Source organism: Pan troglodytes, chromosome 21 (genome assembly GCF_028858775.2).
Source record: "Pan troglodytes isolate AG18354 chromosome 21, NHGRI_mPanTro3-v2.0_pri, whole genome shotgun sequence".
NCBI classification, from domain to species: Eukaryota; Metazoa; Chordata; class Mammalia; order Primates; family Hominidae; genus Pan; species Pan troglodytes.
The window spans coordinates 31556081-31579559 of NC_072419.2; the positions used below are offsets into that span (position 1 = coordinate 31556081).

At 52.5% G+C, this 23479-nt stretch overlaps 1 protein-coding gene across 3 annotated transcripts in view; it reads right to left on the reverse strand.

Moving 5' to 3' along the window:
- The window catches only part of ACSS1 (acyl-CoA synthetase short chain family member 1), a 54499-nt gene that overhangs the window by 22800 nt on the left and 8220 nt on the right, over positions 1-23479 (reverse strand). The window contains exons 2-3 of one of the 3 annotated variants that reach the window (XM_001149851.7): positions 21494-21590; positions 1705-1904 (exon numbers count right to left, since the gene is read on the reverse strand). In XM_001149851.7, coding sequence (XP_001149851.1) covers positions 1705-1904; positions 21494-21590 — 297 coding nt within the window. Of the gene's footprint in view, positions 1-1704; positions 1905-3312; positions 3396-21493; positions 21591-23479 lie in introns of those variants that run through there. The other 2 variants (XM_016937578.3, XM_009436948.4) reach the window with 2 other exon arrangements.

A 23479-nucleotide genomic window follows, 5' to 3' on the forward strand; every position in this document is an offset into this window, starting at 1 on the left:
TTTATACACCAAAGTTTACTACTGAGAAAGTGAAAAGACAACCCACAGAATGGGAGAATATTTGCAAATCATATATCTGATAGAGGTCTAATATTCAGAATATATAAGTAACTTACATACTCAACAACAAAAAGACAAGCAAGCAATTAAAATATGGGCAAACAGCTTAAGTAGACTTTGTCCAGTGAAAACATACAAATGGCCAACAAGTACATAAAAGATGTTCAATATTATTAGTCATTAGGGAAATGCAAATCAAAACCACAATGAGATACAACTTCATTCTTACTATGACGGCTGTAATTTTTTAAAGTGAAAAACAACAAGATGCAGAGAAACTGGAGCCTGTATACACTATTAGTGGAAATGTAAAATGGTGCATCTCCTTAGCAAAACAGTTTTACAGTTCTTTGATAAGTTAAACATGGAATTACCACATGAGTCAGCAAGCCCACTCATAGGTATATACCCCCAAAATTAAAAACAGGTGTTCCTATACATGAACATTCATAACAGCTCTATTCACAATAGCCAAAAAATGGAAACAACCCAAATGGCCATCAATGAATGCATATTATTCACCTATTAAAAATATGAAATACCGATACATGCCACAACATGGATGAATGGAGAATGTCTGCTTAATGGGTGTAAAGTGTACATTTTGAGTGATGAAAAACTTCAGGTACTAGATACTGATGATGACTGCATAACACTGTGAATGTACTTAATGTGACTGAATTGTACACTTTAAGATGGTTACAACAGTAATTTTAGGGGAGGGGAATAATAATAGTATTATTGCATAAAATACTTATGAAGAGTAAGGTAAATTAAAGGACATAACCTTTGTAGAGTGCTTAGAACAGTGCCTGGTACACAGTTGGTATTACAGAGTTCTAGAGAGAGGAAGAAAAAGAGAAAGAGGTAGCAGCATCACCCTTGAACGTGGGGGAAGAAACTCTGAAAGGAAGCGGAAGGGCTTCCCAGCCTTTTATACAGAGGGAGGTCAACAGGGGTCTGAGAACTCTACCCATTAGTTCTATTTTCTATAAGCCACAAGAATTCTCAATGGCACCTAGAACCTGGCACCTGCCTTGCGAAGCCAGCTCAGGGGACTCCCTCTAGGAGACAGCACGGTGCAGAGATCAGACTGCATGGACATAGGGCCACCATCCAGACACTCAGTCCTTTGACAACAGCAAAACAAGGAAGTTATTGTTCTGCACAATGTCCAAAACACACTGACCCACATGCAGACAGAAAGACCCCCTTCACCTGACTCCAGATCCCCAAATATGGTCCACCCCTTCACTCCTCAGGATAGAAGGCTTCCAGTTGTTGACCTGTGGAACCTTCCCTGTGCATCTCCAGCCTTATCCCACCTCCACACTTCCCTCCTGCCGCACTACACCCACCTCCACTAGGCCCTCATGCTGTGCTCCTCCTCCACTTGGCCTGTGCCTCTGCTGTTCCCTCCAACTGGAACTGTCCCTTTTTCACCTGGCTAAATCCAATGCACTCAGATCTCAGCCCACAGAACAAATTCTCATTCGGCCATGTGCCTGTCCCTAGTACGATCTGTCATTTGTCTGTGTGACATTAATGTCTGCACTCTGATGGTCTCTACACTGATGGCCAGGCCCCCAGGAACAAGGATCAGGGAACTCCAGGGTTCCTCCCTCCCCATGCCCACCTCCTCACCATCATTGATCCTCCCAGCCAAGGACTCCGCACTGAAGCCAGCAAAGATGACTGTGTGGACAGCTCCGATCCTGGCACAGGCCAGCATTGCTGCCACAGCCAATGGGGACACGGGCATGTAGATGGCAACACGGTCCCCACGGTGGACTCCATGCCTCTTCAGCGTGTTGGCCAGGCGGCACGTGGTCTCCAGTAGTTCCCTGCAGCACAGGGAAGAGAGCCATCAGAGATGGAGGAGGGCCAAAATGCAGAGCAGTTTGGGGGTGGAGCGATACTGCAAATTTTATGTCATATACATCCAGCCCAGTGCCAGGAAAACAGGCACTTGAATACTTGATGCATGGAAAGTACTTTTCCAGAAAAAGAAAAGTTTTTAACATTTGTAGATTGCTATTGGCAGAGATTCACTGCCACATTGCTAGGGTGACAAGGCTATCCTTAAGTCCGCTTACGGCAGGGTTTTGTTAGGGGAACAGGAGTGTAGGGGAGCCATGGTGACACCATTTTAGAATCAATTCCATCTTAAAACTAGCAAGGCACATTCCTTGCCAGTCATGACCCACAGTCATAAGATGTTTACAGCTGAGGAAGTAGCTTAATACCTGCAAAGACAAACTCTTGCAACAACAGAATGTCCAGATGCCCCAATATTGCATAATATATGCTTTTAAGATGATTATAGGCATGCTTTGATGTACTTATGCACTAAAATGCCAAGGATAGCTTTCTTTCAATCAACAAAGTAATAAATGTCACTTTGTCAGCCTACCCGCAGGGAGACATAGCTTAGCTTTTACATAGATAAGACCCCTATATAAGAAAAAAACAAAACAGAGGCATTCCTCCTCTTGCTGAGGATGCCCTACTATGTAACTGAGAAGCTTTCAATAAACTATCTCTTTTCACTGCGCTCTGCCACGCGCCTTGGATTCCTTCCCGGCAAGATCCAAGAACCCTCTCCTGGGATCCGGATGGGGACCCCTTTTTCCAGCAGCAGCTTCTCAGGGACCACAAGTGTCTGAGGCATAGATCATCATGGTTCCAAAACTTCCGAAAATGTTTGCCTCCAAAAGAAAGACTGATCTCATAAGACATTTAGTCGAGAAACAACAGGTCCCAGATTTCTGAATCAACACAGTCGAGGGGCACCAAATAATGCTCTCAGGGAGCAGACCCCCAAGCCCAGATAGGGCGGACTCCAGCTCTGCAAAGCCACAGTGAGTTGGGAGTGAAGACGGCAAGCAAGGCAGCCACAACTCCCTGCAGCCCCGAGACAGCACTGGCGGGTAGAGCAAGCACCCTGCTTTCTCCCCAAGCTAGGGGACCATGGACAAGGGGAAGGAAAATCACTGGGCACAAGGTGGGTGAGCAGCACCCCCGCCCAGCCCCCATGTCGTCCACCACGTTGCCTATGTCTATGGTGTGCGCATGCCCTTCCTCTCTGGCCACTCTGGGGCCTATCACCAGGTTCACCCACCACTCAGGGCGCATCATCTCTCTGGGCAAGCTGATTGGCTCAGGGCCGACACGTGACCCAACCTGGTCCAGTCAGAGTCAACCATACTCAACTCCGGGAAAACTGGGAGCAGGCGAGAGCCGCCAACTTGCCGGCCATGCGGTGCGAAGTGGAGGAAGTGGAAGCCATCCCAAGGTTGTCTTTCCTTTCGGCGCCGCATCCCTCTGAATCTGGACCTGGCAATTGCATTAACCACTTTCCCACTCTTGCTGTACTGACTTTAATTAATTATTTGCAATAAAAAGAGCTAACACAGAACGAAGAATGAGGGGAAGCCAAGGCCCTTTCTCTCTGGGCGGGGCAGGCCACCAGCCCGCGACCCCTGCCCTCTGCAGGGGCCCAGAAAGCAGACCCTCCTCGGGCTCTCAAGGCCGCTCGCAGCGTGTTTGCATAGCTCTCCTCTGCTCAAAGGGTAGTCAAGGAAAGGGCTCCCGAGAACAGTGAAGCTCAACGAGGCCACCCGGGAAACCACAGCAGAATGAAAATGAGCTGTCCGCATCACAGGCAGGGGCCTCAAGGAGGCCTTTGTTTCTTCCCAAGGCCATCTGCAGAGGGGACCACATGAGAACCAGATCGCAAGGCCAGCCCGCAGTTCTCCCCGCAGCCAGCACGCCTGCCCAGCCTGGCTCCAGCGGCCTCTTCTGTGGGATTTCATCGTTTTCCCTTCAGGCTTTCAGAAGGAGGACAAAGGCGCCTTTCAGTGGCGCCCCACCCACGCACCCCTTGCCAAGGTTTATGATAAAAGACGGAACACTCCCCCGGAAAACCCCCAGCACCAAGCTCTACAGAATCTAGGGCTCAGAAACACTCCTGCTACTCCGGGAAGGAGGCTGGGGTGGCCTGTGACCGGCTGAAGAGGGAGCCGTGGTCCATAGCAGGGAAGAGTCACTCAACATCTTCGGCCAGATTCCGTTTTCATAGCTCTGAGAGCTTAAGCCTCGCTGCTACGAGAGATGAAGGCTTGAATGTATGCTCACCAGTAAATGGCGATGAAATTTAGTCCCTGTTCTGCAGACGGAGGGCAGCAATCTGAAGCCAAGAAAGGACACTGGACTGTCCCTACAGAAAGGCCTGGGGTAGCTTTCTGTAGTAGCTGCCTAGACATGGGAGCTTATCTTTCTGAGCTGCCATGTGACCATCTGAGAAACAGCAAGCACCCTCCACCTTGCACAGCTGTCACAAGTATTAATAAAAAGCAAGACTGACTTGGAACTCTGCCAAACATTCAGTAGCTATCGTCTTTCCCATCAGATGGAAATTCTCAGAAATCTTTGTTTGAAATCGTTTTCTAAAATGACAAAAATCAGCTAACTCACTTCAGTGAATTCCTGAGATGTTAAAAATCCCATTCTAGGCACCTTGGGAGTGAGTGGGGTGTTTGCATTGGAGAAAGGAATTGACAGGGAGAGTGTCCTCCAGGAGCACAGCTCCGATGAGGAAATGACGGCACATGTGAAGGTGTGCAGGGCACTGAGCAGCTCAGCTTGGTGGTACAGCCACTGGGGGTGGCAGGGAAGGGCAGCAGGGAGAGCTTTCTGGATAGATTGGCTGTTGGGAGGAGGACTGGGGCAGAAAGAAGAGTGGATTTTCCCTATAGGGGCAGAAGTCACCCAGTCATTGAAGCTGGACAGCTAAACGACAGCCTCCAGGGAGGGTCTAGAGACCAGGTTTCCCTGGAAGACTGAGGGGCCTCAACATGGGCCCAAGAGCTGAGGCAGGGTCTGGTGAGTCTCACACTCTTGCTGCTGAGTCCAGAGGAGGGGCTCCTGATGAAGGATTTGATCCAGGTAAATCTCAGAGCTCTCTCCCTTCCTATTTTCTCTGCCAAGGTCATAAACCTTGAAGTGGAAAGGATCCTTGGACGTCAGGCGGTGCAGCCTCCTTGGGGTTCTGAAATCTGGCAGCCACATTCTGGCCTACAGCAGCCCAGCCTCTACTTAATCATCACACTGCCAGAGCTCACCTCATGGGGCCACATCTCTGTCACTTTAATAGGGAAACAGTCTACCAAAAATTGGACCAAGATTTGCAGCTCTTCAAACTCCACCCCTTAGTCCTACCTCAGACCTTTAAAGCTTCCCAGAATAAATCTAATTTCTCAATGACAGCCCTTCAAATTCCTGAATACTCCTTGCCCCTCATCCTCTTAGAAGCTTTTCCTCCCCCAGGTTCTCTGGTCGAGCCCTCCATGACGGCACTCGATCTCAGTAGACACCTCCAGACTTCCAAATGGACCCCCACATTCTCATGGTGCCTGCCCAGAGCTGAATGTGGGTACCCAGACCCTTGACCTCAATTCTATATTTAACCTTTTTTTTTTTTTTTTGAGGTGGAGTTTCGCTCTTGTTGCCCAGGCTGGAGTGCAATGGCACGATCTCAGCTCACTGCAACCTCCACCTCCCAGGTTCAAACAATTCTCCCACCTCAGCCTCCCGAGTAGTTGGGATTACAGGCATGCACCACCACGCCCAGCTAATTTTGTATTTTTAGTAGAGACGGGGTTTCTCCATGTTGGTCAGGCTGGTCTTGAACTCCCGACCTCAGGAGATCCACCCACCTCGGCCTCCCAAAGTGCTGGGATTACAGGCATGAGCTACCACCGCGCCAGGCCGACCATATGGATTTTTTGTTTTTTGTTTTTTGTTTTTTTTGAGATGGAGTCTCGCTCTGTTGCCGAGGCTGGAGTGCAGTGGCGCGATCTCCACCCACTGCAAGCTCCGCCCCCTGGGTTCATGCCATTCTCCTGCCTCAGCCCCCGGAGTAGCTGGGACTACAGGTGCCCGCCACCACGCCTGGCTAATTTTTTTGTATTTTTAGTAGAGACGGGGTTTCACAGTGTTCGCCAGGATGGTCTCAATCTCCTGACCTCGTGATCCACCTGCCTTGGCCTCCCAAGGTGCTGGGATTACAGGTGTGAGCCACCGCACCCGGCCGACCATATGCATTTTTAAAATACCTGACAGGTGGCTCAAATTCAACATGAGGTCACTAACCTGCACCCTCCCAACTCCTAATACATGTAACAGATGCCCTTTAACTAGGGCTTGCTCCTATTATGGCCATGGAAATGTTTTGTGTTTTTTTAAAGCAGGCTTCCATTTATCCCAATCTAATTCTATCTCAATTTCTCCCCATCTTTCCAGGTGACTTTTTTTTTTTTTTTTTGAGATAGAGTCTCACTCTGTCACCCAGACTGGAGTGCAGGGGTGCCATCTCCGCTCACTACAACCTCCACCTCCCAGGTTCAAGGGATTCTCCTGCCTCAGCCTCCTGAGTAGCTGGGACTACAGGTGTGCACCACCACACCCAGCTAATTTTTGTATTTTTAGTAGAGACAGGTTTCACCATGGTGGCCAGGCTGGTCCCGAACTCCTGACCTCAAGTGATCCACTGGCCTTGGCCTCCCAAAGTGCTGGAATTACAGGCATGAACCACCACACCCAGTCGATTTTTGAAGCCTGGATTTTTAAGTTTAAACTCTCATGTTTCATTAGTAATATCCTCCAGACATATATTATTGGAAAATATGGTCAGCAAACCTAGGTCTTCAAATCATTGAAAAGTAAATGTTGTTCAAGTAAGTGATCCTGCCATTCCAAGTACTCAGGAACTATTTGAAAGCATGTTTTTGGACATTCATAATTTCTCAGACTTCCACAAACCGAAATGTTACTGTTTCTGTATCAGAAAGATAGTGCAGCCATTCAGTGACTGGTGCCTTGGGCTACAGTTGCAGGAAACAGTGGCTTCCTCACTACCTGCAGGATCCTCTTATGTAGCACCCTAGTGGGTTTCCAAAGCACGGGAACATGCAGCTTTCTGAGTCACTAAAATGAGTTAGAGTTTTACTTTTAAGTCCAAGAAGAAATATAACACTTGTTGTTCAGGTACTGAGCAGGATATTTAGGTTTGTCTGCAGTGTACTCTGCCGGGTCAAGCTTTTGGTGCGAACGTATGCAAATTATGTGCACAAAAATACAAATGTGGCCTCGTGTTCCTGGTGCTTAACACTAGGAAAACGCTGACTGGCCTTGGGGAAGGAAGAAGACTTATTACCAACTCTTAACATCAATTGGGAATAACTTTTATCCAATGCTAAAGATACAATCTGACTGCAAGTAATTGTGACCAACACGATAACTGCCTGAACTCAGAAGGTACAAATGCACCCCTGCCCCCCACCCCCCGCCTCAGAATTTAAAATTAGTCCAAAACAGGAAACAGCTGGAAACAGAGTTCAGAGAAAAGAGAGGAAGAAATACACTGGTATTTATTTTTTCATCTGTCTTTCAATCAGAGCTAGTTTTGTCACGGTTAATATTGAAAGTGTCTTTTCCTCCTAGACATTTCCTGATGAAGGCCCAGGATAAGTAAGTCCTGTGTGTGCTCTCGTGTTTAAGAAATAAACAAATTGAGGCTGGGCATAGTGGCTCACAGCTGTAATCCCAGCATTTTGGGAGGCTGAGGCAGGCAGATCACTTGAGGTCAGGAGTTTAAGACCAGCCTGGCCAACCATAGCAAAACCCTGTGTCTACTAAAAATACAGAAATTAGCCAGGCGTGGTGCTGCATGTCTGAATCCCAGCTACTTGGGAGGCTGAGGCAGGAGAATCGCTTGAACCCAGGAGGTGGAGATTGCAGTGAACTGAGATCCCATCACTGCACTGCAGCCTGGGTGACAGAGCTAGACTCTGTCAAAAAAAAAAAAAGAAGAAAGAACGAAAGAAAGAAAGGAAGGAAAGAAAGAAAGAAAAGAAAGAAATTGAGAATGCATGATTGTTTATTGCTTACAATTATTCTGGCACTCAGTATTCATGAAATAAACACTAGCTAACAGACTTCTTTGTTGTCCATCAAGTACAAGGTCTGCTTGGGTAGAGATCTGGGTTTTGCTTATTGCCTTCCTCCTGGCATCCACCTAGCTCATATAAGGTACTCAATAAATATTTGTTGAGCAAATGGGCGCAGCAGGTGAGCATGAAGTGGGAAGGACCTCCACCAAGAGCGACACCCACCCTGCAGACACCCTGTGTCCTCCTTCCCCTGAGGGGCTAGGCTGCTGTCACCTTGCATCACGCTGGCATGAAGATGTGCTGCTGCTCTGAGAAGCAAACGGGAAGGAACCCCCTCTGAGAAACCAGCCTACAGAAACGTTTCATTTTCTTCTGCCAATAAGGGAAGTAAACCCAGGTAATTGTCTTGATATGTGAAGGCCTCTGACAGACACAAAGCATTTCCTTGGGCTCAGTCACTTCTCTCCAAGCACCGGTGCTGATGGGGGCTGGGGAAGGCCAACTCCATGGTCTAGATCCAAAACTTGAAAGGACATTCCTATGCTGTCTCTAGAATTTGATATTTTCTTCAGCATGCTGTGTCAGGAACATATTCGTAGTAAGAGAAGAAAGGATCAGCCTTAGGGAAGGGAAGCCTGGCGAGGCTGACCCCTTCTTACGCAGGAGGAGCGTGGAAGGCCACGCAAAGCATGGATGGCCAGCTCGCATCTCATGGACCCAGGCCTGGTGAACAGACTCCTTCCCTCCTGGCAGCCTCCTCTGGCCCTGACATTACTGTAGCCACTGACTGTCATTCAATGGTGGTAAGATTTGCTCACTCTGCTCTTTACTACCACTGAGAGAACAGAAGACCAGGAAGTCAGCTAGCAGGGATCATAAACCAAGTATGAAATTTCTCACGTCATTATTTGATGTCGTGACCATGACATTTAGCAAAGAGAAGCTGCCATGAAAACATAAAGTGGCAGCCGCACTTGAACATGAATGGTCCCCTGGGCCAAGGGGGGCCCAGGCACAGCGAGGGCCCCCAGGAGACATGAGCTGAGTTGCTAGTAGTGATGCCAGCTCAGCCAGTAACAAGATCACTAAAGCTATGTGTGTTCTAAATTCCTTATGGAAAGTGAAAGTCTCTTCCCTGAGGTTTTGCTAGACTCTGTGGAAAGTGCTGAACCTGCAAGTTTATCACTCAGGAGTCTCACGGGAGGCCAAACAATGACTGATCAGAGAGCAGGGTTCCCAACACAGCCCCCCACACCACTGGGGCCTGAATTGTCTCATCTGTGAAATGGCCTAATAATAGGACCCACTACCAAGGTGGTCGTGGAGACCAAATATGAAGTTGCAGGCACCTTTGAAGGTGACCTGTAAACAGCGGCCATAATGACTGCAGAAAATACAAGACATGGGAAAAAGAGAATTATTGAACACTGATGGACCTTTAAGAAAGATGGGCACCTCAGGCACCTCCTTCTCAGGAGGGCAGGTGCAAAATGCTGGTTTGCCTTATGGAAGCTGCAGTCTCTGTGTCGCCGGCTCAGGGCACCTGCACCTCAGCTGTGTGAATGCCTTGCAGGAAGCCCTCACCTACACAGCCTGCCTGCTCCATGCCCCCAAGGCAGGTGCTGAGGGCGGGAGTAGATCTGAGAAGGATGCAGAGCCTCCTACAGTTGGGGTTGCTGCCAGTCTGGGGGTTCCAGGCACTCAGCCTGAGGCCTGTGCTTCCAAAAGGCCAGAGGGAAGGCAGGTCCACCCCACGTGCTCTGCACAGCCTACCACCATCTGCCATGTCGTCCTGTCACGGCCCCCCTGCTGGCTACCCAAGCTTCTCCAGCCATGATTGCCTACCACTGCCAGCACAGGAAACCTCCTCTCCAGGCCCATGGCCTCCTACCTCCTCTGCATCCAGGGGGTATTCCCTCCCCTGCCCCTCCTCCCACTTGCCCTCACCCCACCCTCAGTTCACAGCCCCATCTCATGGAACAAGGACAGAACAGCTATCAAGCAAGTATCCTGTACCCAGGGCTGCTCCCACAGAGCAGGTTCCCATGGAGAACCCACATAACCCTCACAGCAGCCCATAGGCTCTGAGCTCCCCTTCCCTTCTTCACTTTCCTGATGAGGAAATTGAGGCATAGAGAAGTTGGGCCACTTTCTCAAGGCTATTCAGCTGAAGGAGTCAGGGCAGGATTCAAACCCAGGCCCAGCTCCAGGGGCCTTGCTGTCAGCCAGCTCCTCAGTATCAGAACCACTCCTATTGCAAAGGCTCCCAAACTTCAAAAGATTTGCCATCTGCCAATGCTATAATTATTCATGTAACATTTTTCTTGAGTTAGTTCACTTTTTTAATATAAATTTATTCTAAGAATGAACCTGAGGCTGATTCTCATTCAAAAGGGAAAGTTAGCAAGAGAAGTGCCCAAAGTCCCCACACGCATGGGGGTTCAATCGAGCCTTTCTTCTTGTCCCCAGAATGGAGGACAGGGCCGAGGGTGGGTGTGGAATGGCGTTTTCCTTCATCATTCAGTGTTTGGCTCCTCATTCAGGGCCACCTGCCCAGGGCATGCCTCCCCAGGCACAGGCAGGTCAAATCCCACATCCTTAGTTTCTCTTTTCTCCTCTAACCAGAGCCCAGGATGCAGTCAGCTTCTAAGAAAGCCTTGTAGGACTAAAGTACCAGGCCAGACTCCAGAGAAGCTCTGTCCTCATTCCTGTTAACGCCTGGTTTTCCCTTCGACCTCAGCACTTGGCCTTTGGCCCAAGTCTTGTCTCTGGAAAGGAAGTTCTTTCCCTTCCAGACAGAAAGCCCAGCTCACATGACTGCGGGAACCAGGTGTCAATGCCTGAAGAACTCTGGAAGCTCCTGCAGGCTGGCAGCCCAGGACAAGAGCACACTGGGGGACTGGAGTCCTGGAAGCCAGCCCCGAGAACAGCTGGTGCCCTGGCAGAACATTCGCCCCTGGCTGGACAGACTTGTTTACCTCCTGGGAGAAAGCCACAGAAGTGAGTCCTTTCCCTTGTGGAATTTGGAAAGGGATGTAGGTTTTAACATTCTGTAAACATTCACTTTCCCCTGTGGTTAAAAAAAAACCACAGGAGATTTTTCAGGTCCCACTCCAAGTTTGCACACCCCACATGCCCTCTGTTCCGTCTCTCTGAATGGCTCTACCAGAGCCCATTCGGCTGCCACAGACACAGCACAACACAGGGCAGCCAACTTCACACAGAACGCTCCAGAGCCTGGACGCAGGTTGGGGGTCCTTCTATTTATCAGACTTTCCTGGGAGTCCACACAACATTCCAGATTAACACCTGGAGGAGAGTAAGCCCTGGAGGGGAAGTTCACAGACACAGCCACACAGGTGGAAATCCAGAGAGCACAGCCACTTGGCATACCTGCCTCGGGCCCAGCGACTTTCCTTGCCTCTTGGCAGCAGCCTAGAGAAGCATCAAACTCCTCCAAAGAACAGGAGGCTCCTGCTCCCCAGTGCTGTGCTGGATAACAGCCAGTTTCTCTGCAAAAGAAGCCTTGACTTATAACATTTGCCAGTGATCATGGTGCAAATATTTCCACCGCTGATTCTCGGCTCCTGATAGGACTGACTGCACAAGGAAGATATGCACACACAACTGCTCCACAGAGCCCGTTTGACACTAGCCCCAGCCTGGGAGCCTGCAGCCCCAATACCCAAACCACCCAGCCCCAGGGGCAGCCTCCTCCTCTCTCTTTGCAGCCACACCCCAGAAGCTGCCCAGATGCCCCACCCCAGGCCACCCTTAAAGTTCACTTGAACTAATTTTCCCCTTTATAAAACAATAATTGTTAATAATTTATGATTTCATTCCTTTTATTGAATAATTATTCATTTAATGATAAGTAATTGCTAATAAAAACCTGTTAATTTGGCCGGGCGCAGTGGCTCATGCCTGTAATCCCAGCACTTTGGGAGGCCAAGGCGGGTGGATCACGAAGTCAGGAGATTGAGACCATCCTGGCTAACACGGTGAAACCCTGTCTCTATTAAAAATACAAAAAATTAGCCGGGCGAGGTGGCAGGTGCCTGTAGTCCCAGCTACTCAGGAGGCTGAGGCAGGAGAATGGCGTGAACCCAGGAGGCGGAGCTTTCAGTGAGCCGAGATTGCGCCACTGTACTCCAGCCTGGGTGACAGAGCAAGACTCCGTCTCAAAAAAAACAAAACAAAACAACAAAAAAAAAACCTGTTAATTTGGAAGGAAGGTGAGAAGCAAAAGCATGCAGCTTTTTCAGCCCACCCCGTGTGACCTCCAGGCCACAGTCCCTCTGACCCTGGGTTTAAGATGGCATGGAGGGTCTGCATAAGCTCAGGGCTGGGCTTCCACAGATGGCACCGTACTCCCGGGCATAAGGCCACGGGCTGAGAGCACGCCCACAGACTCTCCATGGTAGCCCTTGTCCCCAGGCCACCGCATGTGGCCTTGCAGCTCATCCCTGTTCAAAGGCACTACCCCAGGGATGCTGGAATCCGCACCAGGCAGAATACCCCTTTGGGAGGGGAGCCCTTCCACAAAAGTGGCCCCATTCGCACCAGGAAAACATGCCAGAAACCATACAAAATGTTAGCCTGGAAAACTGTCCCACAATTTAGTTGTGAAGTCCAAAAAACTAATGGGTTTCTAATGTGAAGATAGAAGACTGTTCTTGTTGAAAACGGGCTGGCCTACAGGGAATCCACATGAGATGGGCCACCGTGGGTGGAATAAATACATCAGGGTGAAGACCAGAGCCTGTTAGTTACAGCAGATTTTGAACAGCTGTGGTGGCCAAAGGCCTTTGCACACTGGAGTGACTTTGAGGCTTTGGTCACCTGCATGAGGAGGAAGGACGCCAGACTCCATTCGAGTGGCCTGGGATCCAAGAAGGTACAGGTGGGATCCTCCTGCCCTAACAGTGGGTTGTGGAGCCCAGGTGTCAGCCCAGTCAGGTTCCACAACCCACCCGCTGGCCTAGAATTGCCTGTGGTCACCACAGCGTCTTCTCCCTCCAGATCTGCGCCAGCCTGGCATCCTCCACCAGAGTCACCCTTGCTCCCGAGGTTCTGCCTGTGAATCAGCTTGCATCAGACAGCTGCGCATGGGAGCGGCTGCAAGGCGTGCTGCTGCTCTGCTGCTGTGCAGAGCGGCTAGAGGATGCTGGGTTTCCTGGGGCAGCCCCGCTCGCTGTGAGGGTGCCGAGACACAGGTAAACCAGCAGCAACGGTGGTTTCCTGAGCCCTGGACCGAAGCTGCAGCAGTGTGTTTGGAAACTCGGCAGTGCCCGTGAGGTCTCTGGAGGCCCTTCTGATTGTGCCAGAGGTCAGGGCTGAGGGTCCTTCCAGAGGCTGCTCCTCCTACCTCCCAGGGATTTGGAAGCACCCTGCCTAAACTCCCTTTCCGCTTAAAAGAACAGTAAATCCTGACAGATTTCTGACAAGCCATTGCAGCAGCATTCCCGGGGATGCATTTTCAAATACAGATTCCCAGGGCCTTCCCAGAAACTCAGAATGGCCCAAGCAAGGCCTGGGTACTGTCTCACTAGAAACCCTCCCCAGGGGACTCTGAGGCATGGCCTGCAGCTGGAAATCAGAGCTGTAAATTCCAACCAGAGTGACACAGTTGCTAAAGCTGCCTGGCGATTTCCCTGGCATGTTTGGAGACCACGAGGAATTCCTGAAGACGTTCATGTCTGAGAAGATCCCACATGACCACTTCTGAATTCCCTGTCCACATGGCCTCCCTCCCTTGGTCGAGGCTGTTCCCCTAAAGGCTTCGTCCACGCAGAACCAGCAGGAAGAGTGGGACTGTGCTGGCCCAAACAGGGGGCAGACACATTCACCATATCTGCCAATGGCCCTGAAACCTCTCTCCAGGCTTCTCAGGGGAACTAGACTGGATTTGTTGGTGGGAAATTGTCAAGCCCCCACCCATCCCGACCCCCTACTGTCACCATGTTCAAATGAGGTCAAGACAGCCATGGGGAGGGTCAGAAGAAAGAATGACAGGGGAGGCCCCTGTTCCAAGAGGCCAGCAGCACCATGCCACCACCCCCTGTCCTGGCACCAGTAACTCCACAGCCTTTGACCCTACCTCCTCTGGCAGCCGGCCCTCAGTCCCTGAACCCTGCACAAGGGGTCCTGGAGTCCTCTGGCATGAGCCCCTTAAGCCCCAGCTGGTGTCAGTGTCTGATGAGTGTCTGCTGGTCCTCTGAGGCCCCAGACACCTGGAAGACATGGCCCTGGCCAGCAACAGGGCATCCTGTCTGCAAACAGCAGAGTTCAGCCTGGGCACACCAGGACAATGTTTATTTAGAGGTGTGTGGAGGGCCAGAAGCCTCAGCCACAGAGCCCAGGGGTCCCATTCACAACTGAACTCCACTTCTGATAGGACTATAGACTCCTCAATACATCCACCACAGCCAGAGCTGGGGGACCTTTTCAGCTGCATGAACTCCCAAGTTCCTAAAGCTCTGTTGATACCAGAGTCCCCAGCTTTAAAAATCAGGGTCCCAAGCAAACATCAATATGAAATGAGATCCTTGGTGTCAGCTCCTGCCCAAAGTCAGACCCATGGAGGCAGGGTAAGAGTGGCAAGGCCAGACTGGACACCAAGGAGACATCAGGTGACTTGAGGAGGATGGAGGGCTGGTGCCCCATCCATCCAAGGCCTTGTGTGCAGGCCCATTACCAGGAATTAGGGGTTCCTGGGCCAGCTGGGAGGTCTAGTCCGTCCTCACCCCACTGCCGTCCCCTATCCGGGGCTGCACTGGGCACCCTGCCACAGGGGCACACTCGCTACTGAATGGGCTTTGGTTTCCATTCTGTGCACTGGACCCCACATCTAACCCATGGTGACACCTTCACTCTGTGTCTGCCTAGCAGGGGAGGAGGCAGTGTCAAGGACAGGAACTTGGGAATGAAGATGTAGCCCCCCCATGGGGAAGGGATGGGGGTGAGCTGAGCTGAGCTGCAGTTCTGGGCAGGTGAGAAGGTTTCACCCACTGGCCTCTGTGCTGCCCACACTGTGCTGGTGGGGACTGGACACAGGCAGGACCGAGGGACCCCACAGTGCAGCCCACAGCAAAGCTGCGAGTCACTTACCCCCTGCCTAGTGCCTGCAGAAGCAGGAGGGAAAATGTAAAACAGGAGCCACAAAGCCGTGTCCTGGTCCTCGAAGACTCATCTCCAAGCGTGGCCCTCCCCCTAGGGAGGCTGTGCCCCCACCAGCCCACGCCCCTCCCCCACCTCCTCACCATCACCCGCTAGCTCCCACGCCTCCCCTCAGTCAGCTGTTCCTTCCCATCCCAGAACTGGGCTATCCCCAAAGGCCCCTGCATGGTAGCAAGGGGTCACAAAAGCCAGGATCCAGCTCCACGGCAGGCATTTGCTCGTGTGCGTGCCCCTCGAGTTAAACCTCGGCGCACTGTGCCCCAGAGAATTCTCAGAAAGGCCCTGTCCCCAACAAAGAGGTCTCTGTGGACATAAACTCCCTCAGTGTGGGTCACTGTGCTGCAGTCTGAAGATGGGGCCTCTCTAAACTACGACGTGCCAGGACCTCGGCACCCAGGAGAACGCAAGGGAGCACAGGCAGCGTGCGTAGGAAGACCCCAAATATTCCAGTGGCAGCAGCCGCAGCCTGGGGCTGGAGGAAAGGTGGATGCTGCTTCAAAAACAGCCCATCCCGAGTAACATGGGATCCTATCAGATTCTGGCTGTAGCGTGCAGATTCCAGACCAAGGGTCCCAGCCCAAGTCTCAGAGGCTGCCCAGGCACCCTCCTCTCAGGTGGGGCAGCTAGGCCGGGACTCCACACCTCACCCCACCATGGGAGCCCCACAGACCACACCGAGTTTGCCTTCCACGACAGCCGCTGTGTCACACATGGGTCAACGAGGCTGTTCCCCCACAGCCTCCCGTGAGTTAGGATCCTCCCCCAGCTGCCCTGATGTTTTAATAAGGGCGTGTGCTCACTAGGGTAATTAACTTGGGAGGTGAGCAGAAGAGCAAGGGGCAAGGGTCACCCACTAGGGACATGGGGAGGGGGCACATTTTAGCTGATGTACATGTCCTCCCAGGCAAAGTCCTGCTGAGTACCGTCACCCCTGAAATCACCACCCACCCACTCTCGGCCCCAGCAGCCATGGGGCCACCCATGTCCTGCCCTTCTTCAAATCTGAAACCCTTTGCTGGCCTTCCTTCACCTGGCCCTGACCTGCAGCTGAAACGGACCCTCATCCTCCAGACACCCCTCTGGTTTTCATCCCACATGCCCCTCTCCATGCCCAGCAGCCCAGTGGAGGAGAAGTGTGACTGCATTTTGCAAATGAGAAAACCAAGGGTGGGAGAGGTGGAGTGACAGGCTCTAGGTCCACAGCCAGGGTCAGGCTGGGCAGAGCACAGCCTCCTGCCTCCACCAGGTCCTGGGCCCTGGCCCCTCACCCTGCCAGGGACAGGGCAGGCAGGGCACAGCCTCCCGCCTCCACCACTTCCCAGACCCTGGCTCCTCCCCGTGCCATGTCCTCACCAGTCCCCCACTCCTGCCTTCACCACACTTCCCCTTCCTCTGCCTCTCAAAACTCAACCCTCCACAAAGCCTTCTCCACCTAAGTGTCTGTGACAGGACTTCCTGCTTCCTGCTCCCCACAAGGGACCAGCCACTTCTGTGACCCCCCTAAATGGCTGTGTTCGAAGACATCCAGGGCCGACAACAGAAACAAGCCTCTCGGAGAGGTGGCCCCAGGCTCAGTCCCCGCCCCACCACAGCTGGAGTGTGTGGCAGCTCCCTCTCCCTAGGGTGAACGGCCAGGCCCTGTCATGCACAGCCCTGCAGGCCTCTGCATCAGGTGCCAGGCTGCACAGATTCGCAGTAAAGCCCCATGCCCAGCCCAGCACAGCACACCCAGGGAGAAAGCCTCCCTCAGCTCCCTGGGACTCTGAGGTAGGTGGGGTTGGGGGAGGCCTGACATCCCCTCTGCTCCTCTGGTCAGGGATTTCTCACTGTGCACGACCCCACCCAATAAAAAGGCCAGGAAGGAACAGCCACAGAAATCACCCCCACCAGCGGGAGTTTCCACAGGGAAACAGCTCCCAGAGCGGCACACGATGCCTGTGCTTCCTCACAGAGTCGGGGCAAGCTCTGCTCCTCCGTGCTTCACGCACGCTTGCCAGGGCTGGAACACTGGGGCCATCGAATCCCTCCTTTTACAGATGAGGACGCCAAAGCCCAGAGGGATGGGTCCGAGGCCATAGGACAAGCCAGAGCTAAAACTTGGTCCTCTGGCTTAAGATGCTCTCATTTAAGTTCAAGTTCAAGTTCACACCCCCCTACAGAGACCCTCAGAGAAGAGGTTCACTGATTTGGAGGCTCTGCAGGCACCCCCAGCCTGGCACCCACAGTCCGCTCTCTCCTCTGTGTGAGGGCACACCCTGCTGGCTGAGAAGATCTGGACCTGCACAGGGCCTCAGGCTGCTTCCTGCACCTGGAGTCCAACCCTAGCCTGGGAATTCCTGGCCCAGACTCCAGGTTCCAGGCTTCAGGCTCCAGGCAGGGAGAAACACACCAGCTAGGCAGCAGCCATCTCAAAGCCTCATCCATCTACCTGGGCCACCGCTTTTCCGAAAGAGAGGAACTTGCATTTCTCCACATGGCCACCCCCCAGGGTCTCTAGAACCTGCCCATGTGAACTACAGTGTGAAGGACAGTCTTCTAAAACAGGCACCGGCCAGGCGCGGTGGCTCACGCCTGCAATCCCAGTACTTGGGAGGCCAAGGTGGGCAGTCACTCCAACCCAGGAGTTCCAGACCAACCTGGGCAGCATAGCGAGACTCCATCTCTACAAAAAATAAAAAGCTTAGGCTTGGTGGCACACACCAAGCTATTGGGAGGCTGAGGCAGGAGAATCACTTGAGCCCAGGAGGTCAAGGCTACAGTGAGTTGTGACAGCACCACTACACTCCAGCCTGGGTGACATTTTTGAGCCCCTGCTTCAAAATCAATAATTAAAAATAAAATAAAATGGGCACCTGCTGGAGAAGTGCAGGTAAACAGCCAGAAAGAGCCACTGCCCTCCCAGAGTGCTGCCTGGCCCCACAGCCTTGGGGCCACCAGGCCTACAGCCTCTGGCAGGCACTGTCCTGCTCTGGGCTTTCAGCCTGCTGGCTCACCAGGGGAGAAGGGCTGCCTCAGCTGGCTCCGGGCAGAGGAAGGCTGGAAATGGAGCTGGGACCCTGGAGTCGGGTGGCAGACTGCCCTGGGAGATGGGTGCAGACGTCCCAGGCTGAGCCCTTCACCTCCCAGTGGGAAGTGAGGACTGCACTTGTGAAGGAGGAAGCGGGGCAAAACCGTGGCAGGGGAGGGGCTCCTCCTCCCCAAGCCCTGCAGCCAGCCAGCACGAGGTCCAACCTTGCTGCCCAGTTACAATGCTGAAAACAGCTCTAGAATCCAGTGAGTACTCAATAAATAGCAGCTACATCATTATCACGGCTATTCTTACTTGCTAGTGCATTCAGGCTGTCATCTCCCTGTGCCTACTTTACAGTCATCTCCATTGTGATAATTACCCTGGGTGTACAGATGGGAAAGTCACACCCGGGGAGATTAGGGAGCTGCACAAGGTCACAGGCCAGCAGCAGGATGGTACTGAACTAGAACTAGAACGGGCCTCTTTCTGCTGACCCTGCACCCCAGAGGACCTGGGGAAGCAGGGATTGCAAATCCTCCACTTGCAGGGTAAAGGCCATGGGCACCCGTCCCAGGGCTGCATCTGCTGGTGCTGACCCAGCGTCACCTGTGCCTAAGGTCATGGTGGGGGTCAGAGTCGGGAGGTTTCCCTTGCCAGGTCACCTGGGATTGTAACACACAGACTTCCTCACTGCCTGCAAGCTTCCTGCATCGGCACCAGCGTCCCAACCTCTACCAGCCCCACGGGGTTTCTTTAAATGGCCCAGGCTGCTAGTCTGGACATAGATCTTCCAGCTGAGGAGGCCTGCAACCATCCTAGGCACCTCGAGTGCTGTGGCACAAGGCCCATGGGCAGAAAAGCACTGTGTTCAGTGGCAGTGATGTGTCTGTCAGGAGGACAACCAGTGCCAATGTCTGGGGGCTTTCCTCAGAGAAAGGAAGAAGAAAACCTCACATCAGAAACCTAGCCTGACCAGGACAATGAGGAACTCACATCCCTCAAATACTAGCTGCAATTACAGGTAACACTTTTCACTCAAACAGTAAATAGAAATGGTCACCTGGTACTAAGCCTGGCTAAAGTCTGCAAACCTTTTTAGAAGAAGTCAATTTATTTTTATTTTTATTTGTATTTTTATTTGTATTTTTGAGATGGAGTCTGGCTCTGTCACCCAGGATGGAGTGCAGTGGTACAATCTTGGCTCACTGCAACATCCACCTCCCAGGTTCAAGCAGTTCTCCTGCTTCAGCCTCCCAAGTAGCTGGGACTACAGGCGCACATCACCACACCCAACTAATTTTTGTATTTTTAGTAGTGACAGGGTTTCACCATGTTGGCCAGGTTGGTCTCAAACTCCTGACCTCAAGCGATCCACCCACCGTCCTCAAGTGATCCTCACCATCCCAAAGTGCTGGGATTACCGGCATGAGCCCCTGCGACCAGCCCCTGTTTATTTTTAGAGACAGAGTAATAAGTACTTTGCCAGGGCCATTTCAGTGTCATGGACCTGAAGCTGTCCTTAGCTTCCACAGGCTGGCTGTGGTCCTGAGAATTCTCACATGGTTTATGTTTAACCACACGTCTCCACAGGGCTCCAGCCCCGCTCACAGACCGAACCGCTACTTAGCACACACTCAGTGCTCCCACGGGCAGCGTCCAGCCGAGGGGGCGTGGCACACAACCCGCCTGCCCCAGGGTCCAGGCACACCTGAGAGACTGATGGAGAGAAACTGGCCCTTCGGGGAGTGCCATGGCTGGGCCCTCCCTGCCGGACCTCCAGGTGTCCAGTTAGCTCCTTAGCCCCCGACCCCCAACAGAGGGTTTTCATCTTTTACTGAAGAACTACTCCCGGGGCAGCAGCCTCAAGTTCCTTCTCAGAAGGGGCTTTGTTCGCAGGCAAATGGAGCTGGGCCCACCGTGGCGAGGGGCGGCTGCAGCAGCTTGGGTCTTCAGAGCCAAGCACACTCCAGTGTGCAGGGGCCACCTGGGGGGGCCGCTCAGTTGTCCAGTGGGGCCCAAGGCTCCCGGGCAGAAGAATGCTGCTGGCCTATGGGCCACACGGCATCTGCAACCAGGGACTAGAGATAAGAAATGCATGCTGTATAGGCTGTGAGTCTGGCCGGTGGGGGAGACGGGTCAGCAAAGGAGCCCTGGCCGAGGCTGGTGGAGCTGTGATGGGCCTGAGGGCTCCTGGGGGCCGAGGGGAGGAATGAGCAGGACAGGGCCCACCAGGAGCCGCAGCAGATCCACTAGCATCACTCGTCTGCCTCCAAAAGTCAGCATGAGCACGGTTTTAGCAGGTTTGGTGAATTTGGTCTGTGATAAAATTAGAGTTCAAGAAACAAACAGGAAACTACAAGTGCCCCTTCGCCCCCAGGTCACCCGAGTGGCAGAGCAGTGACCGCTGCTCTCAGGCTGCCCAGTGCGGACCTGCCTGTCGGAATGCTCCTCCTCCACGTCCCCTCGCTCCTATGTCCCAGCCACGTGCACCTTCCCTCTACCTCTGGGACCCCTGCACCACGTCTGCCCCTGTCTTCTCAGGGCTGCTCCTCTTGGCCCACAGGACCTCAGCTGGAACGTGCCTCCTCCAAGAGGCCTTCCTGACTATTCAGCTCACAGTGGCCACCCAGCCACGCTCTGCCATGTGCTTGGGGATTGTTTGTTACTGCAACATACCCCAGCCCATACTGACATGAAGGCACCCAGTGAAGACTTGCTAAGTAATTGGACAAGAAGACCCTGGAGCTGCCCCCAGGAGAGTAATCACGCTCGATGATTGTGTGTGATGGGGACTTAGGAACTCACAGTTTAGGGGCACAGTGGGCCTGAGGCATCTCTGTAAGGGTAAGGTGAGCTTCAGGCAAACGGGGTTTGCATGGAGAACCAAGGTGCTGCACCAACACAGCAGCCCCTACAGGAAGCAGCTTGGGGAAGGCCAGTGCAGATCCCCCAAAGCACACAGCATCTGAAGCATGCTTGGCACGTAGAATCTGCTTAAGGAATCAGAGACTAAAAAGATCAGCTTAAAAACAAAACAACTCTTCTAAAGACGATTTTATTTATTGTCCCATCCTCACAAGGCGCTGAGAGTGTGGCCAGGCAGGCTAGACCGGCTTTTACTGTGTTTCATTCTGCTTGCGTTCACATTTACTTTTCCTGGATAAGAGAGCACTTGCAAAGCCAAAATGCACTCCTTGAGACTCAGACGGCCCCTCCCTGACAGCCAGACTCAGCATACAGGACTGGGCTGGGCGCCTCCCTCGCACCTTGAACATTCGAGGGCACACAGTACCTGTAGGTGATCCTCACTTCCGTTCCAGGCTCATCGCGCTCCCAGATCAAAGCAACGCTCTCGGGGGACTTCCGAGCATGCTGGTCCAAGCAGTTGACTGTACAAAAAGAGGGTTTGCGGATGTTACACTTGGTGCTTTTGGAGTGAGAATTCGGCCAGGTTGAGGGGTTGGAGCGGGGGTCTAGTTTGCTGTGGCTCTCTCTTCTTCCACTGACAGAGACCCTGTCCTCATCAGTGATGATGTTTCTACCCCCTTGCAAGGAGAAGGGTGAACAAACATGATCTCAGAGGTACAAGGTGATGTCCTGCAAATATTTTGAAGTGGTTGCTTCACACCAGTGGACCCAACCCTGGCTGCATATTGGCATCTCCTGGGCCACCCCTAGAGACCCCATCCAATGGGTCCTGGGCCTTCAAAGCCTCAAAAGCCCCATGGTTGGTTCTGATGTGCAGCCAGGGCTGGGCACTGCAGCCTGAGCTGTTGGAAAGAACACTCAGTGCAAACAGGTTGTTCCTGTTTCAGGGCTTGGCTCCTGCAGTTCCCATGTGCCCAGTGCTGACCTGCCCCCAAGGTTAAAGGTGCAAGAAGGGACGAGGACCCAACTCTCCCACGTGTTCCACCAGCACCCAGTAAACCAGCCTTGTTCCAAGAAGTGGCTCATGATGGGGAAATGTCCTGGTTTTGCAGAAGGCTCTGCTCCCTCCCTCTCCATTACCCAAGCTCCCACACATGACCCTCCGGCAGAAACAGCTCTGTGGCACACCGTGAGACTGAGGATTAGCAGCACAGGGCCCCTCCGCTGGCAGGCTGGTCACTACTCATTAGATTCCAAAGCTGAGCCCCTTCTGGCAACCCTCAAGCCAGCTCTCCTCACTCACTGGCCCATCGGTGGGTCCCCAGGTATTCAGGGACATAAGCCCCATGAATGGTTTTGGGGGCAGCAGCACCCACTCACCTGGTCTCTCAGGGTCACCCCTGTAGCCTGTTTGTAAATTACACCTCAAAAAATGTAACAAATGTAGACAGATTCCAGGAAAAATTACTAATACTAGTAACAGACACAGGAAAGTTCTTTGAACTACTATTAACAGAAAAATAAAAGAGAAGACATGCCCAAAAAATAGAAGAAAATAAAAACAAGAAGACAAACTAAGAAGGGGATCAGTGGCAGACCTGAATTTACACAACATCTCTGTGTGTGTTGAGGGGCTGGGGGTGCTAACCTCTGTTCACTGTGGTCATGCCAAGTGCAGCATTAACCACACAATGTTTTGCTGGGTGTTGGGGAGTCTCTTAGGAGCAAAGAGAAGGAGCATACAACCCTGAGATGGTTTAACCCAACCAGTCCCGGGTGCCAATCCTGATCAAGGCCCCACACTGAGCACTGAGGGAAATGCCAGGGCAGATTCGAAGCCCCTGCCATGGGTGCAGGAGACAGATGCAAACGTAAGAAACATGCAAAAGTGACCAAACACACAAGGCCGGTGGCGGCAGGCTCATGACACTTGTCCAAACAGGGCACTGGAGCTGAATTTACCCTGGGAAGGCAAACCCTGGGAAGTCAGGAGCAGCCTGGGGCTGAAACAATAATTACTGCAAGAGCCTCCACGGAGGCAGCACCCGCACCACCAGCATCTCCCATTACGGATGGGAGAACAGAGGCCCCGAAAAGTTAAGCTGCCTGGCCAAGGTCACACAGAGGCGGAGCTGGATTCAACGCAGGCAGATTGGCTCCACAGTCTGTCCCACCGCCCCACCCTCCAAAGTCCCCCGGTAACAGTCCAGTTCTTCACCAGGCGGTGAAGAACTGCTCTATGCAACAAGTGGGAGGGAAGCGAGCTTTGCCAGTAGTGGGGGAATTGGGGAGGAGGGATGAATCAGGCTTGGTCTTACAGACGGAAGACAGAACAGTTGAGAAGAATAGTGAGGCCAATTCAGGCAGGCGACAGGAACATGTAAACCCTGAAGGAGATGGAAAAACAACA